Source organism: Dermacentor silvarum, chromosome 5 (genome assembly GCF_013339745.2).
Source record: "Dermacentor silvarum isolate Dsil-2018 chromosome 5, BIME_Dsil_1.4, whole genome shotgun sequence".
Taxonomy (NCBI): Eukaryota; Metazoa; Arthropoda; class Arachnida; order Ixodida; family Ixodidae; genus Dermacentor; species Dermacentor silvarum.
The window spans coordinates 95,796,424-95,813,248 of NC_051158.1; the positions used below are offsets into that span (position 1 = coordinate 95,796,424).

General features: G+C 48.6%; 1 protein-coding gene across 1 annotated transcript in view; it reads right to left on the reverse strand.

Moving 5' to 3' along the window:
- Window positions 1-3,304: 3,304 nt before the first annotated feature.
- LOC119452515 (uncharacterized) overlaps window positions 3,305-16,825 on the reverse strand; it is a 56,117-nt gene continuing 42,596 nt past the window's right edge. The window contains exons 8-9 of the mRNA XM_037714615.2: window positions 9,569-9,604; window positions 3,305-3,702 (exon numbers count right to left, since the gene is read on the reverse strand). Of these exons, the coding sequence (XP_037570543.2) occupies window positions 3,526-3,702; window positions 9,569-9,604 (213 nt within the window). The 3' untranslated portion in view covers window positions 3,305-3,525. The remainder of the gene's footprint in view (window positions 3,703-9,568; window positions 9,605-16,825) is intronic.

Genomic DNA, 16,825 nt, shown 5'->3' on the forward strand with positions numbered 1-16,825 from the left:
GCTGTCCACTAATTTGCTATCGCAATCGAAACTGTATTTTTACCTCTCTGACTTTTGAAAAAGAGTTTCTCGTCGCAGTGCCGTACACAAGAGAGGACTTCAATAATATTGAATAGTTACGGTCGCTTAAAACGGGCTTTTTGCGCGGATTTATGCTTGCAGCATAAATCTATTAATAAATTATGCTTAAGACGCGTCGTTTATTCCTTCACTAATTGTTTTATTTCCTTATTTTGCTGGATACAGATTGGTTCTGTGAACTATACGAGTACGGTGACAAATGCGTCATTGCGAAATGAATAATGTTGGAAACGAATCTATCTTTGGATATGTTCACGATCAATTAGTACGTCTGCTCCTTCTTCCTCATTACAATATAAATAAAAGAATCCTTTATTAGTAAGTCCGACTATCCAGAAACAGTATTTATTGTCTACCCAAAACAGCTGTTGGCGTGGTAATCAATATATGTATGTATATATGTATGTATATATATATATATATATATATATATATATATATATATATGTAATTGTGACTATTAGTATATGAAAAACGTTGGACCAAGAAATCTTCAGTTTACAAGCACGTTACTGAAAGAATAAATCACTGGGAAGACAGGCTGATTTAAAAAGCAAAGTTCATCCACGCTTTCTCCAACAGCGTGATGTTCCTTGTAGAAGTTTCAGCGTGCGCGATCTGTCTGCAGTGTGCATCCCAAGTCAAGTCCACTGCGCCGCGTCTACAACGGTCACCGCGGCTTCACTCACTGAGTGTTTCACGCCGTTTCTGTTCGTTGCAGCTCAGAGTGGCCGGCCAAGGTCGGCCGCGAACATGAATGCGCGGCGGCGCCGTTCTGTCCAGACAGAACGGCGTCTATTGTTTTAGTCTCCAGCCTCTCGTAGGCGCGTGCGCGTTGGCACTCGCCATCTGACGCTACTGGCGCAGGTGCCTGAACGGCCTCTCATGCAAGAGCGGCCTCGCCGACTCGGGTGAAATGAGTGGGCTACCAGAGGTTGAACTTGTGAACTGCAAGACTCGTAGTGGCTTGGTGCATTCCACGAAGGCAATTTTTCCCTGCTGCTCGTCACAGACGCCGAGTTTCAAAAGAACTCAGAGAAACACGAGGCTTACGATCTAACAATTGACAATGTAGTGGATAAGCACATGTTTGCGTTTACATGCTCAGATCACAAAGAAACGATTATTGCTAATTTGCCGCGTTACTACGTAGGAATGGGGATGCGCCAGTAAACAAAAAAAAAAAAAAAAAACGGAGGACAAGAATGAAAGAACCAAGGAAGCTATCATAACTGGTTTGAACGAGTGCTTCGCAACAACAGTCGTAGGACATGTCGTGTTCATGTACATTCCTGCGCTCAATTGCGCAGTCGTAGTGCATTTATTTAAATGTACACTGCAACCTTCAAGAAGTATTCACTTTCTACCATAGTTAAATTCTATTCACAAGTAAATTGGCAATAAAATTGTTTTCTTCCTTTTATATTGCAGAGTTTTCTTCTGTTCTTAGGGAGCTGAACAATATTTAAGCAATTGTTGACCGCGCGACAGTGAAATTTAGTTACAGCCAGGCAATCATAAATTAACTACGTCCATAAGCCCACAATGACGTGAAAACCAAATTTTTTTTTACGCTGTACACTTGCCGGTAAAATTTTTCACACTTCCAGAAAAATACACGCACGTCCCTTGCGATCGGCGCTTTGTGTCAGTCTTGTCGAAATTACCCGCGCCGATTAGAAATTTTTGAGCTCCATATAGCCAGGTACACTTACTTTTGTGGGCAAGGGCGGCACACAGCCTCTACAAGCTATTAAAAACTAAAAACATAAAGAACGTTTTAAAGCCACAAAAATTGGGATAGTAATCGACCTTTTCAGCGCAGCGAAAGCTTGCGATGCGCGTCGAAAACGCAACAGGATATTGTGTTTTCTGCAGAATTTGTGACAGAAATCTCCTACTTCGGCTTTGAAGCATTGATACTTCGAAGACATTCATGCTTACACTTTATTTTCTAACCGTACTGTTGTGCTTAGCTTGCAGATCAGTTTTCGTATACCACATAACGCCATTACAAAAAAAAAATCACGTCTTTCCAATTCACTTTTAAGAGCAATAACATTAACGGGGATGTAATCTTTGTTCTTCCCTGAGATGAACTTGAATAATTTCCGTTGTCTTCTTGTATGTGAAATTATGCTATTCACATTATATATGCGAGGCACTGAAGATATATTGCCCAGATTGTTTGGTTTTGGGGTGGAGATAGTGAAGTAGGAAGATGACTTTGCTTGTGTACGTAGTAAATTTTTCTACTCCATTCTTCACCGAAAAAGGCTTAACAGGAGTGAGTGAGTGAAAACTTTATTGAATATGCTGGGTGATTTGGGCAGGGTGGGGACACGAGCACCCCAGCCTAGGTAACGGCCTCGGGTCATTGGACACGGGCAGCTTCCTCGGCGTGCCGGACGGTCCACAGCTGATCGGCGAGGTCGTGGCTGAGCAGGGTCGCCTCCCATCGCGCTCCGCGGCTCGGGACTGCCATGCGTACCCCGTTCGTCGGGGACTCCTGCTGCTCGCTACCGGTGCACTCCCACAGCATGTGCTACAGAGCCGCTCAGGCTCCGCACGTTTTACATTCTTCAGATATATAAAGCTCAGTGAAGCAGAGGCGAAGGTTCGACGTGTCTGTCTGCAGTTACCTCCAGGCAACCGTTGTTTCTTCTTTAGTTTGGCGTGCTGTGGTGGGTATTTGCATCTGTTCAATCTGTAGTGTTGTGTGATGTCTCTGAAAGTGGTCATGCGATTTCCCCACGTCCACTCCCGCGTTGCTCTCGTGGTGGGCGAGACGTCGGGATTGCCGGCGGGCGCCGCGGCTCGGCATGTAAGTCCACGAGCCGCGGCGTGAGCCATCTCGTTACCCGCAAGCGGATGGTTTCAGTTTAGAGTAGGCTTTCAGTTTAGACTAGGCAAAATCTAAAAGGCTAGGTTTACGTGTTTCTATAGAACTATGTTGAAAGTTCACCTAGTAGCTTAATGACATTATTAATTAAACAAGATTGCAGCTCTAAGCAAGACGACCGGCATCCATCTGTCCCGCTCGATCGTGCGTGTCTTCGTCTTGCCGGGCGCTGTAAAACACTTTCATTACGTCTATAGAATACAATGTCTCATTGGGGACGAAATATTCGTCAAAAGTTTTAACGAAGTAGTTTTTAGTTATAATACTTACTCTAAATATATAGTGATAATACTGAATATGTGCTCATAAACCACGATATTGAAGGTTTACAGCGGCAATTGCAAAGAGTGCTCAACATGTTCTTCATGAAATGTGCATACATTTTTATGTATAAAAGTAAAAACGTTTAGAACGAAGTGAGCGCGCATGCAGACTTAGACTTCATGCTCTCGGTTTATTTCATGGCGGTTTTCATCATAAATGCGCTCTCATAGAAGTAGCACAAGCGCTGCGTTGTTAGCCTGTAATCCACCAAGAACGTTCTAGCACGTGATGCCAGCGCAATCGAGCATTAGCGCATTTTGAACTGTGCATAGAAGGGGCGTGAGAGCCTTGGAGACAGGGCTGCCGAATATGCTGGAAATAATTGTAATGAAGTCGCATCCGAACTGTCCGGCAACTTCAGCCGGAGATGTAGTGATAACGTAATAGATGAGGCACTGAAAAACAAGAAAAAGCAAGAGTTTAAGCATGCATGGCTCGTCAAGTAAAGTAGCGACACCTACATTAAACAAATCCGTCTTGAATCAAGTACAGAATTCGAACGGGAATGAATAAAAATGAACTGTGGAATGGTATACTAGGGAGGGTGCCGTTGGGCTGCTTTTAAGTAATTGCAAGAAATGAAGAAAATATATGCCTAATTTTACGTGTAAGAAACATACATTGAAAGCCAGCAAGTGGCGTTAATTAACAATAGTGTAAGGTCTACTAAACTGAACAAGTACAACTTGTTGGAAAAAGAAAGAAAGAAATATGGGGGCAGCTTCACATTAGTGGTGCGAAGTCGGAGCAAACAGCTAGGCTGGCGGCCCTTCCCTAGCTCTAACTTGGCTTTTCATTAGCTTTACCTTGGTTCTTTCTAACCTTTAACTTGGTTCTTTCTTAGCTTCAACTTAGTTCTTTGTTAGCTTTAACTTGGTCTTTTCATTAGCTTTATCCTGGTTCACATTGGCTCCGTTGCCGCTCACCATTCCAGCGTAGAACTTCACTTCTCTTAATTATAGTGGGACGCGTAAAGCTGCTGCCGACCACACGTTTCCCCACGTTCGCGCCGAAGGCTCCCGGTGTCCGTCACTGCAGCCGATGCCTCTGGTGGCGGCTCGGCAGGAGAACTCACACTATGTGCGTCTCCGAGTCCGCGCCTTGGCGACGCGGCGCTATATACTCTGGAGTGACGTCATTGCCAGCTTCGCCCCGCGCGGCTGTGGGGAGAAGCTAGGCAGAGCTACGGCGGAGGAGCGAGCGGCGCTGCAGCGGAGGTTAGGCAAGGCGTCGCTAGGTGGCACTGTGGCGGGAGCGGCGGTGGGGCGAGGAGTTGGCGCTTCGTTGCTAGGCGACGCCCGTGACGTCATCGCAAGGCGGAGGAGTTTTCTGCGTACACCACGGGATTACCTCCACCTTTTTAACAGCGTCGCTGTTAAAAAGGTGCGCCCAGCACAAGCAGCGGCCACGGGTGCAGGCTCACTCATTTGCTGTAAGATGACAAACGAGTCGGACGTCCAGGTCTAATGCCTATCCTTGTTTAGTTAAGCATTCGAACGGTGCTGAAGCCCACTGGCTCGTCTAGCCCACGACTTTAGACAATGGAGCAACTGGCACGAAGTGCCGCTTTGTCCAGGGTGCCATCACCCAGGCCATTTCTACGCTCGACTCATCGTGTTCGACCGCGCGATTCTCGACACGCTCGCGCATGCAGACCTGGAGGCAGACCTGACAGCCGTTTTGGAGTACGAGCAGAAGTTCAGCTTCACGAAGAGAAGCATGGGCCTGGCCATGAAGCCGCGCCCGCCGGCCCTCCCAGTATACGTCGACTCCACCGAGAATCCTACAGAATCGCTTGCATCCACACTGTAAACAGCTGCCCATTCCATGTCGCCCGGAACTTGGCCCGCGACGTCATTATCCGGCGTTTTCCTGCCCAAGGTGCACACCTAGAGCTTCTCGGGGGAGCAGCGCGAGTAAAAGCTTTTGGAAACAATAACGGGCAAGCATTCACGGCATTCATTGGCTAGACAAGATCAACAAATTGAAATACCTGCTGACGTGCCTTACCGGTTCTGCCAAGCCGGCAATTCGCCGAATGTACCTTGGTAAGGCACACTACGATGTCGCCATCAGAGTGCTGCCTGACCAATTCGTCCATCGCGGCATGCTGGTAGACGACCATCTGGACCAGATGCTCGCAATGGTTTGCAACGAGCTTCTCGCGCTGCCTCCCTATTTGTATTTCAGTGAAATCTCTCTGAAGAGATGCCTTTCTACACAAGCGCACTGAAGGGCCTTGCCGTTTCTCCAGACGAATACAGGACTGTTCGACGGCACGTGTTGATGAAAGCACCTTATTTTGGTATCCTGTACCACCAGCGCCTGAAGGAGGCTTCTTCATCTAACTAAGCTGACATAGCTGAGTCACTAGAATACCTCATGACTTTCCTTCCAATTCAAGTTGACGTCAGGGAGGCTAGACTAATGGAGCTTATTTACGAGCCAGCCGCCTCACCAACGTGTACAGTTGTGCTCACCTTCCGCCGCGGCTCCTGTAGTCGAAGTTAAATCGATGTAGACAAGGCCCTGCTTGGTGTGCATCATGACAGACCACGCGGTTGAAGTATGCTCTGAGGTACTGACACCACAAGAGAAACAAAGAAGACTACAAGCGCGGAGACGGAGTTTCCGCTGCGCCAAGTGGAACCACTTAGCCAGTGTCTGCCGGAAAGCCAGGAATTTACAAAACGCCCCCTGCGCTGGTCAGCACTTGTCACTCTGTGAAGTCTCTATCCACTCCAGTGCTCATCGAGTGAGGGAGTATGGGCAACGCATTTCCGACGTCAGCGCCTCAAGGCCATACGCCTCCTAGAGCCGCATCCGTACCGGGGAGCGGCACCCAACTCATGCGCGTATCCCTCCAGACCGGCAAAGCATGGGCTGTCGCCGCAGCGAGGACAGTTCTGCTGCGGTTTATTTTGGACGAGGGAAGTCAACGTACTCTCATTCGGCAGGACGTTGCTCGATCCTTCAATTGCCCTGTTCGAGGCGAGCTATTAAAAATTTTCACCTTGGAGAGAACACGACGCCCTTTGACTATTACGTGTAACCGCGTGGCAGTCGCGCTCCCAAGCCAGAATTATGGCAACCGGGGAACTGTAGAGACTTTCGAGGTTTCAAAAAAATCTGCTGTGACCAATCCACCAGCGCGTGGCGAGATCATATCCTTGATGACATATACTATGGTCTTGTTACCGCCATTGTTAGCTCTGAAGCGGTGACTTTCCTAGGGAACGAGATCAGGGGACGTATTCTGCGACGATCACCTTCGGCGGTACTATGGCCTTGGCCATTAGGTGCGCGCTGTTTAACTGGTTGAGCAAAATCGTATGAGTTTATTGGCAGGTTGAGCATACGTGCTGATGAACTCATCCGATTTTTCTGAACCAGCTAATCGGCGCGCGCATGATGACTAAGGCGTGGCCAAGGCGATGGTATCGCCGAAAGGGATCGTCGCAGAATACGCCCCCAGCTTCCTGACTGGGTACCGATATTTACTGTAATGCCACCACGTGAGAGATAGAGACTGTCGGTGCAGGTTAAAGGAGTCGGAACTCTTTTTGGATTGACGGTTGAGGGAACTTTCCACGACTTCACACCCAAGGTTTATCTGTACAAAGCACGTCACTCTTCTCTGGTACAGGAGAGCCTCCCACAGACGATGCGCCAATTAAAAGGGCGAGTTCTTTATGGGGCACCTGAGTGCAGTCGGCCGAAGAGACACGCCTGAATTTCAAAACGCAACAATGAGACAATGAATAAGTTCAACCTTCACATAACCGAGCAGGGTAATCAGCACAAAATTCCAGATCCAAAGACCCGGGACAGCGCCGCAGCTCGTTCATCACCCATTGAGCTCCCTGAGAGGCTGCCGCTGCCGAAGGAACCAGCCGCCACAATGCCCCGGAAGGAAAGAAAGCAAATGCCAAACAAGTTAGGCGTCCTCTTCCGGGTCTAATCGCTGTCATTGTTTAGCAACATTAGAACTGGCATTTTGCAGCGAATCTGTTAAGGGCTAGTTCCCCCATGATCGCGTCCCCGCGTCAGAAAAAAATTTCATAATCAGCATTGACTAGAGCGTTGTCGTCTTCTTCTGCAGCTGGTTCGTTGGCGCCCCTCGGTTTGCGCTCGTGCCGTTGGATGCCGTGCCGAGCATGAGCGCGGGCTCGGCACCTGCTCGTGCCACTGCTCCTGCGTTCGTCGTCGTCGTCTTCTTCCACAGCTGGCTGCGTTGCCGCTAATCATTCCAGCGTAGAATTTCAGTTCTCTCCTGTCGTCGTAGAGGAGCCCGCGTTTACCGGGGTACGACGAGCCATTCGAGAGCAACTGACGACGTGTCCTAACGCGTTTCAGAAACGCCGCCGTGAACGCGCTCAGGAAAAGGCTCGTCGTCGACGTGCCGATTCTAGCGTGAGGGCTTCCGATGCTCAGTTGAAACGTCAGCGAAGAGCCACGGAACCCAAGTTGCGGGAGCGCGATGGTCAGGCCAAGAGTCAGCGTCGTCTTGCTCTCCAGGAACCCGACAACGGTGGTCCACGCCTCGGCAACGCTAGCGCCAACTTCTCCAGTGCGACGGCCAAGTTTCAACGCGAGTTCCTCAACCAGAACATTCATCATAGACATGTTCGGTTTGGTGATGCCCAACAACGATATGACCATTCTTATCGTAGCGGCAATATTCACTACTGCAGGCCCGCCATAGTCACAGCTTTGTTGGCTACCATCTTCGCAGTCGTGAAAGCGCTCAGAATTTTTTAGCAAAATTATAAGTCCTGGCCGGGAGTGTGTTGCAAATAAAGAAGAAACTGCGCCTAGCTCAAGCAGCCGCGACGGGCGCTGGAGCACATATTTGCAGCCAGATGACGAACGAGTGGGCCTAACGTTAAGAGACAGGAAGAGAGCGGTGTGGATCAGAGAGCAAACGGGGATAGCCGATATTCTAGTTGACATTAAGAGGAAAAAATGGAGCTGGGTAGGTCATGTAATGCGTAGGAAGGATAACTGGTGGATCATTAGAGTTACAGAGTGGATACCAAGAGAAGGGAAGCGCAGTCGAGGACGGCAGAAAACTAGGTGTTGGGATGAAGTTAGGGAATTGGCTGGCACAAGTTGGAATCAGCTAGCACATGACAGGGGTACTTCGAGATCCTAGGGAGGCCTTTGTCCTGCAGTGGACATAAATATAGGCTGATGATGATGATGTAGATGGCAGAACGAGTGAGACTTGCGGGGCTGGGTCCAATCCCCGTCGCTGTATGGCTACGCCACATGCTTCCAAACATGCACCTTTTAGTAGCAGCTTTCTTAGAGATTCTAGCAATTATTGCTGTGAAACAATACATTTGTACTTTAAGGATATTACTTCAGACAGAAGTTGAATTTTTATTGTAGTCATATATATTTTGCTTCTTAATTAAACCACGCTGGCTCAATGTACCTATTTGTAAGCGTTTTGTAGCTCCACAAATAATAAGCATAAGGTACCCACGGAGATGTACAAAGACGTATTTAGGATGTGATAAAGGCTTGCATAAGATATTTTCGTTCCAGCATATAGCTCGTTCGAAGGTCGAAATGTGAGCTAGCTTTCCAGATCACTCACTCTCAAATAATTTGAGTGAGTCGATTTGCCTTTAGAAAATATGAATTTATAGTAACAGCATTCGAAGTGTCTGATATAAAGGGTAAGAATGCTCAGTATCCTTGATAAGAATATTTTCCGGCCAAGTGCAAAATATAAAAGAGGATGAGTGTACAGCTTTCTAAGGCTATTATCTATTTCCGCTTTCATGCGTATTGGTGTTACAACTGCCACTCAAGATTGCCCGGCAGGCCTGCTCCCTTCTCATCGACAGTAACGAGGGACGCGCAAACTGCAAAGAATAAGCGTCCATGCGGCATCAGACATCAATCATAAGTCAGTGAACATGAATTGGCTCATCGACTGGAGATGTCAACGGCCCCCATATTTATTCCGCTACACCACTCAGAAGTGTTTGCTCCCGGTATAATTACTTTACTCTTCACTCGGAGTAGATGGACATCTGTCAGGACAGTGTTCGTGCGTATGCGCAAACATTTATAACCAAGTTACTTGAAACAGTTTGCGATATCTCTATATCTGAACAGTTCATATCGTATCACCAAATATAAATAATTCGCTATAACTAAACAATTATGTACACCTTTAATTAAAATGTACAATCGCGACTTCTCATGCGGATTTGAAATTTCTGAGTGCAAAAAGCAGACTCTTACCGCAAGAACTCTCAACGATCCAAGAGCAAGGGGTTCCTGTAACACAAAGAAACGAGGTAACGTGATCACGGCTTGTTTCCTACCGAGTATCTGAACACTGTTATGAGGGGTTGTGAACGAAGTCTTCTTTTTTAACTAAGAATATGATAAATTGATGCGTGAGGTTTCAGTAGCTTCGTCCAATATTTGCTTTCTAATATGCGTTCACAGCGGCATTCTCATATCACAAACACAAAAAGGAAAACATTTTAACGCATCTTTGACGATATGTTATATGTGTCAGAACATAGGCTATTGTAGAAAATGAAGCATATCCTATTTGCAAGCTTTCTTTTTATTTTGAAAACATCATGCCTCACCTTGTTTGTCAAAGGTCGTTATGCGACTACGGTCTACAGCCACCTTATGGCAGAGCCTGAACATTTAGAACAACTAAGACAGCTAGGATTCGCTGTGATCACATGCGCGATGTCGAAGCAAAATTTTGCAATTAAAAAGCAAGAGCGCATGGCGAACTTATGGCCCTATGGTGAGCCGTCAGCGTCTCGACGACGACGCCGTTCCTGAAGACGAAAGGCCATCCACAAACACCAGACGAACGCGCTTCGCAACAGCAGAACCTACCAGCTGCTCATAAAGATCGCTCCTTCGCACACTGGCTACCTCGCCCAATGGCGAGCCGTCAGCGTCTCGACGACGACGACGATGTTGCGCCTCGGCTGCTCCGCACGTTCGCGCTGAGCGCGAGAGTAGAACGGCGACAAGACGGCAAGAACGGCGGCAAGAGCGTATGTGATAGTGCATAAATAAATGTGGGCAACCAAACGCCATCACGTCTTCCCACAAGCTTATTTAAACCTTCGAATCGAGTTGATGTCATCACTATATCGAACACTGGCCAAAGCTTAGTAGCACAAGTTAGTGACCAGCTATGTAAGCAGGGGGCATTAAGTACCGGAACTTCATTCTTCAATGTCATCCGTGGTGAACATGTCATAAGCCGTTTGATTTTTGATGCGGTAATGCAGTACAGAGTACTTAATCTACTGCGCGTTTCGAAATTACTTAGTGGTTGCTTATGCAGAGAGAGAAGGCTCTTACTTTGACCTGCCATGCAGCTATAACGAAGTAGCTGCATTGGTAATGAAGGGTAAATCAAAAGGAACAGCACGCATATAGGACGAAGATGAAGAATCTACTCGCAATGTAGCCATGTATAAGCCGGTCACAAATGATGGACCAAACATTCACATCAAGGTGCCATATGTCGTCCCTTTCCACTAGGCAGCGCCAATGAAAATAGTAATTAATTCTCCACTGAATTGCTCAATGTTGTATTTTCCAAAGGCAACAAAGAGCTGAATTATGTAACCACTTCAAATAAAGGAAATCCAATACATGAACCAGAAACTCAAGAAGCGACTCAGACACGTCGATAGTAATACTTAGGTATTCGATTTTGGCTGTTATTGGACAATGTTGCTGAGCCCTTTCTGCACGTAAACGACATGAAAGTGTTTTTCCGAGCGTGAAAGCAGCCCGCGAATACACGCAAAGTGCCTCGAGCGACCAGTCGCGCGGCAATTCTGCGTGCATTCCCGAGGTTCTTTTACACTCGGAAAAACACATTTATGTAGCACGTACTGAGCAACAGAGAGCTGTATCGGGAGTTTTTCATGTTGCTCTACAATGTTTTCATTGACACTTTGACAATTAGCACAGTACTTCCCGGGTTAGATAATTAATTACAACTAGCTAATTAAATCGCAGTAAGGAACAAAAATTACTCCATCTCCCGCTAAAGGGAACCATCTGTGGATGCGAAGAAGCGGGGAGATGGTTAGCTTGAGCGGGAGATGGTTTCGCGGCAGCGGCCCGAGCGCTCATCGCAGCGCTGCACCGGAGAATGAGGCGCGCGCGCTCAGTCATTTTCATACCGCGGAACTACCGTGGCGCCCCGAGCGGAGTATGCAGCTGTCGCACCACCTGTCGTGCGCCCGCTCCGGATTCCTAGAGGAGAGAAAGGGGGGAGCGTAGGAGAGGAGAGAGAGGCGGAGGGGACGCGCATGCGCTGTGGGGGTGTGGGACGCGGGCGCCGCTCCATACAGGATTCCTAGAGGAGAGAAAGGGGGGAAGCGTAGGAGACGAGAGAGAGGGGGAGGGGACGCGCATGTGCTGTGGTGGTGTGGGACGCGGGAGCGACGGACAGAGCCGCCGGCAAGAAATGCTTCGCATTTAAAATACTGGCGGCTACTCCACTGTACTCGAAACAATACACCCTAAGTTTGCTTCGCGTAACGCCCTTCTTCTTTTTTTAAATCGTGCTGCGTAATAGGTGGGACACCCTGTATACTTTTTACGTGGGAACACTTCTCGGCTTGCTTCTCGGCGAGGAGCGATCGACCAGATAAATAAACGTCGCGCACCCGTCGGTCCACTCACGGAAGCGGCTGCCTGTCGGCGGTATGATGCAACTTTAAGACAGAAACGGTTTATCTCCCGTCGGTATAGCAGACGGCGCTACACGGGAAATCCTTAATGCTTGAATGACTCGCGAGAGTAGGTCACGGTGCTGAAGGAACAGGGCATCGCCTCAACCAAGCAGATACCGCGACGCGGCGCCGCAATCAGACGCTGTTGTCTCGTTGCTTGCGTGATGTGCGCGTTCCTTGGCCGCGCTCAACTTGCGCTGGCCCGCCGATAGACGAGTAAACCTAAAGTATGCCCACGCGGCACCAGCGCCGAATACTCCCCTGGCGGAAGGATGGAAGTGTCGAAGGTCGTCGCTGGGCCAGCGCGCGCCCGTGTTCTCTACGGCGCAAGCGATCGTGCGCGTTCTTTTCGCGACAGCGAGCGCGACCTCATCAACCAGGAAAGGTGGCACGCAATACTGCTGCGTTGTTGATTCCCACAACAGCCTCGAAAGGTCGAAATCCGCCCGTGAAGTCCTATATAATTCCGGGGATGTGGTACGAGAAGGACAGGCGACAAGCGTGGATAACTGCAGTGCGCCGAATCAAGTAAGTCACGTACTTTCGCATTCGCGTGCGATATCACGGCCGCTCGATAAAAACGCAGTAATATGCCGCTATTTAGCGCATGGCCGTTTGTTTAGACGTGTCGCGTAGTTGAATCGTACAGTGACATCCGCTGTGTTAGCTTAGCGGTAAATGCATACGTGTCGTAATACAGCTCTAAAGTTGTTTTTCACCACTTTTGTAGCACTGCCAGAGCGCTCTGAAACGACCACTCGAATATGCCATTAGTGTCACTTGGCGCACGTGCACTTCGGCGCACTGAGTCTCACTTTGGTGGCGCGCCGCTACACGAGAAAGAAAAGTGTCCTTTGGCATTGATGACAATGGCAATGGGTGAATCATAATAGGCACAACATATATTTATTTTAAGCATGGTGTTCAAAATAACAGTGCGTTTTAGTTGAAAAGAGCATTTATAATAAAGTTTAGTGCAAATGAAGGAGTTCATTGCAACCGCAATATTATTATCGATCATCACAAGCAAGGACAAGCGAGCGTCGCATCCAAGGCGAGCAGAGGAAAAATGTCGGATTCCGTTGCATATGGCACAAGAGCGGATCGCGAGCTTTTAAAGCGTGTTATTGCAGCGCTTATTTGCCGCTTACGGACTACTCCGAGACCCCGCTCAGCTTTTACGCGCTCAGACAATAGAGAAAGTGTCGTCAATTTCGCATATTCAAAAGCGTTTGTGCTAGAGACGCAAGGCTGTAAAACTACCAAGTTATATGGAGACATGCTCTGCTTGATTTGTTGGTCAGCTTTCCAACTACACTCGACGAAAGATATAGCGTCCATACGGCGTTTGTATCACAACGACGAAAGCGTCGCCATCCTAAACGGCAGTCGAGACTGTCGAGGCACCCCATGTATGAGCGCCTTGGTCTCCTCGTCCGACCACGTCATCATTGATGCGCCACTTCCGTGCAATAAACTCGGAACGACGGCACAGTCAGGGTGGCTAGCACAGGCATGCACAGGCATAAACAATTGCTCGGTCATTACACATAAACAGCCTGAGTTTGAGAATAGTATACTGTCACGAGCGGAAGTAGAAGAAGAAAAAGAAGAGAGAGAAGAAGGAAGAGGAAGAAGGCTGACCTCTGCTCTGACCTCTGCTCTGACCTCTGCTCGTTTTGTAATCAACCGGAGACTATTGACCATTTCTTTCTTTCTTGCCACCGCTTCTCCTCCCTCCGTAGAATGTTTCTGTTATTTCCAAGCAGTAATCTGGGTTTGGCACTTACAACGCCAAACATTTTGTCTTTTGGGCCCTGTCAATTAGGCACAAGTCAGGGTTCTATGATCACTGCTGTTCACAAATTTATTGAAGCATCCGGAAGGTTACGCTGCTAGGGCACCGACCGTGGGACATGTTATTTTGTGTTTATTTTTGTAGTTAGTTTTCTCTTAATTTTTATTTAGTTAATTTATGTATAGGACATCTCAAAATCTGTGTTGCCAAAATCTTAATTTTGATTATTCACCTTTACCATTTTGTTCGTTGTTAGGTGTATGTTTTATTTTATCCAGTGTGGCCAATCCCCCTCGTGGGTACGAGCCATGTTTTGAGGCAACAACAACAACAACAAGAAGGCTGACGTGGCCTGGAAGGAGCAAGGTGGGAAATGGGAGAACACCGCTCGAAGAAAAGAAGGAAGCAGTCTGCTAGGAGACTGGGCGAAGACAACAACCACAAGGCGGTGAACCAATGGCGTCGAGATCGAAGAGTTGAGTAGGAGGAGGACACCAGTGGCCCTGCACCAGTCGGGCTTGATCCTCCACGCCCCGCGGCTGTGCACCGTGGTCGCCAGCAAGGGCTTGGTCCGAGGACAACGGCCCCGTCCTATGCTACGGGGACAATCTCACCGACGACATCGCCCAGACAAGCCAGGCCGATTATGTGGAGACAACCCTCATCAGAGATGTCAGCATTCCACCGGGCCATGCGCAAGAAGCACATCGAATCAGACACGTAAGCGCCACATCGCACGTGACTTATTAGGACGTTTGAAGAAGGAGATATCAAACTGAGTGTGACGATTCTTAAGGTTGTGTATAGGTTTGACGTGAACTTATCGGTGTGGAATAGCATAAATGTGTTTTGTGTGTCTTTGTCCTGATTCATGTCTCGTGCACCGGTAACCATGACATATACAGTAGCTTTTTTTTAGTATAGCATATTTTATAAGCTTATAACAATTCCAGTCATGAAATATGTGGTTTAAATTACTGCTGAATCTGCTTTCAATATCACTTTGTGTATCTTTTAAGCGTTGCCACCGAGGCGACACACTTCGACGCAGCGAAGTGATCGAGTTGGCCGAACACAATCGCTGCCGAGTACGTTCTGCTGTAAGTGTCACTAAGCGTTCCCGTGTGGCAGCCTGCGAATGACACTAGCGGCGAAGCGCACTCACTCCTTAAGCTCCCTCTAGGAACCCCCAACAACAAACTCTTAAGCCTTGGCGTCCATAACACGTTTGAAGAGTTGCGGGAAGCACAAGTAGCCCCTCAACTCTCCCGACTCACACAGACTACCACCGGGAGGGACCTGCTGCGATGCCTTGGGCATGTGGGCCCCCTTCGATACATCGGTGAACAACAATGTATTCCACCCAACGTCCGGGCAAATTACAAAGTAGCCCCCATACCCCGTAATATGGACCCGCAACTTCATCATGGGCGACGGGAGGCTCGAGTTGAAGCTCTTCGTAAAGACTACTCGAATAGGATCAACACAACATATGTAGATCCAGCGCAGTATGGAAATCGCAATAGGGCTGTAGCCACAGTGGTCGACCTTCATCTGCGCGAAATCAGCAGTGCATCCATTCACTGCACCTCCATCACGGAGGCTGAAGAAACAGCCCTCGCATTAGCCATTGCCTACGGCAACAACCAGAGACGGTCGCTGAACACCCTTACGGATTCCCAGGCGGCCCGCCGAAATTTCCTGTATGGGAGAGTCGGCCGAACAGCAATGAGTAATCTCCTCGGCACTCCAGATCCTACCGACCCCTTAGATACACGAAATCCCCCTATCCGCCATCGCATAATATGGACGCCGGGTCACATGGGACTGGAAGGGAACCGGGAGGCAGACTGGGTGGCTAGAGGATACACAACAGACGGAGCACTCCTTGATCCTGCCCCGGAGGAGCCTACCCCGGTACCCTGCGACTGTGCGGCCATTTTGAATTACTACAAGGGACTCAGGCGGATATACTCCCCTCCCCATAAAAAACTAACAAAGGAGGAGGCTGTCAGCTGGCGCTTAATCCAGACTGGCACGTACCCCAACTTACACATTCTTAACAAAATGCACCCAACGGCATACTCCGCGCGTTGTCCATGGTGCTCTGAGAAGCCAACGCTTTTACACACCACCTGGACATGCCGGGCCATCCCCGGACTGCCCCCTATAGACAAAGCGAGTGTGGAGCGGTGGGAGGAGCTGCTGGCCAGCGACAGCCTTGACGATCAACTCGATTTGATCGACATGGCGCGCAGAGCGGCAACTTCCTGTGGCGCCCTGGACTGAGGGCAGCCACCTCCGCTTGAATGGTTCCCATGAACCAAGTGGGCCCCACACCACAAACCACATTTATTCCGTCAAATAAATGTTTTGCTCCTCCTCCTCCAAGTGCACTTAACTTTGCTCCTGTGGCACGGGTCTATCACCGTGCCGTTAACATTCCCGCTTAGCGTTAATGTGCTACGCGGGAGTGTTAATGGAGAGCGATCGACATATGACGAGCTAGAACCCGACAGGGTACAATCATTTTTAAATGGAATGACTTTCTTCGGATCTTTCGCCGCCTTTATGTGGGTTTTAGCTGTATCCGGACTTCTAAGCGCACGTGCTGTCATGCGAGTGCTTTGAGGCGTATGAGTGTGCAGATGCTGGGGTTGAGGCTCTGGGCAAGGACAGCCCTCCTTTTCTCTCGTGGTCCTCTTTCCCTGCGTCTGCGGCATGAGCGCAATAGCAGACGCCTTCAACGCCAGCGCTCGATCCGTGGAAACATCACATGTATGACGAATCGGCCTTATGCGTATAGCCACCTATACTACCGCTACAGATATGCTGGTCTGCGGCGTTGTTTCGTACGGAATTGCGAGAATGAAACGACAAACACGTCTAAACACCCTCATGGCGACAGATATACGTCCTTAGGCGTATCATTCCTTTATTGCAGCGAAATGCGGCTACATGCTTCTA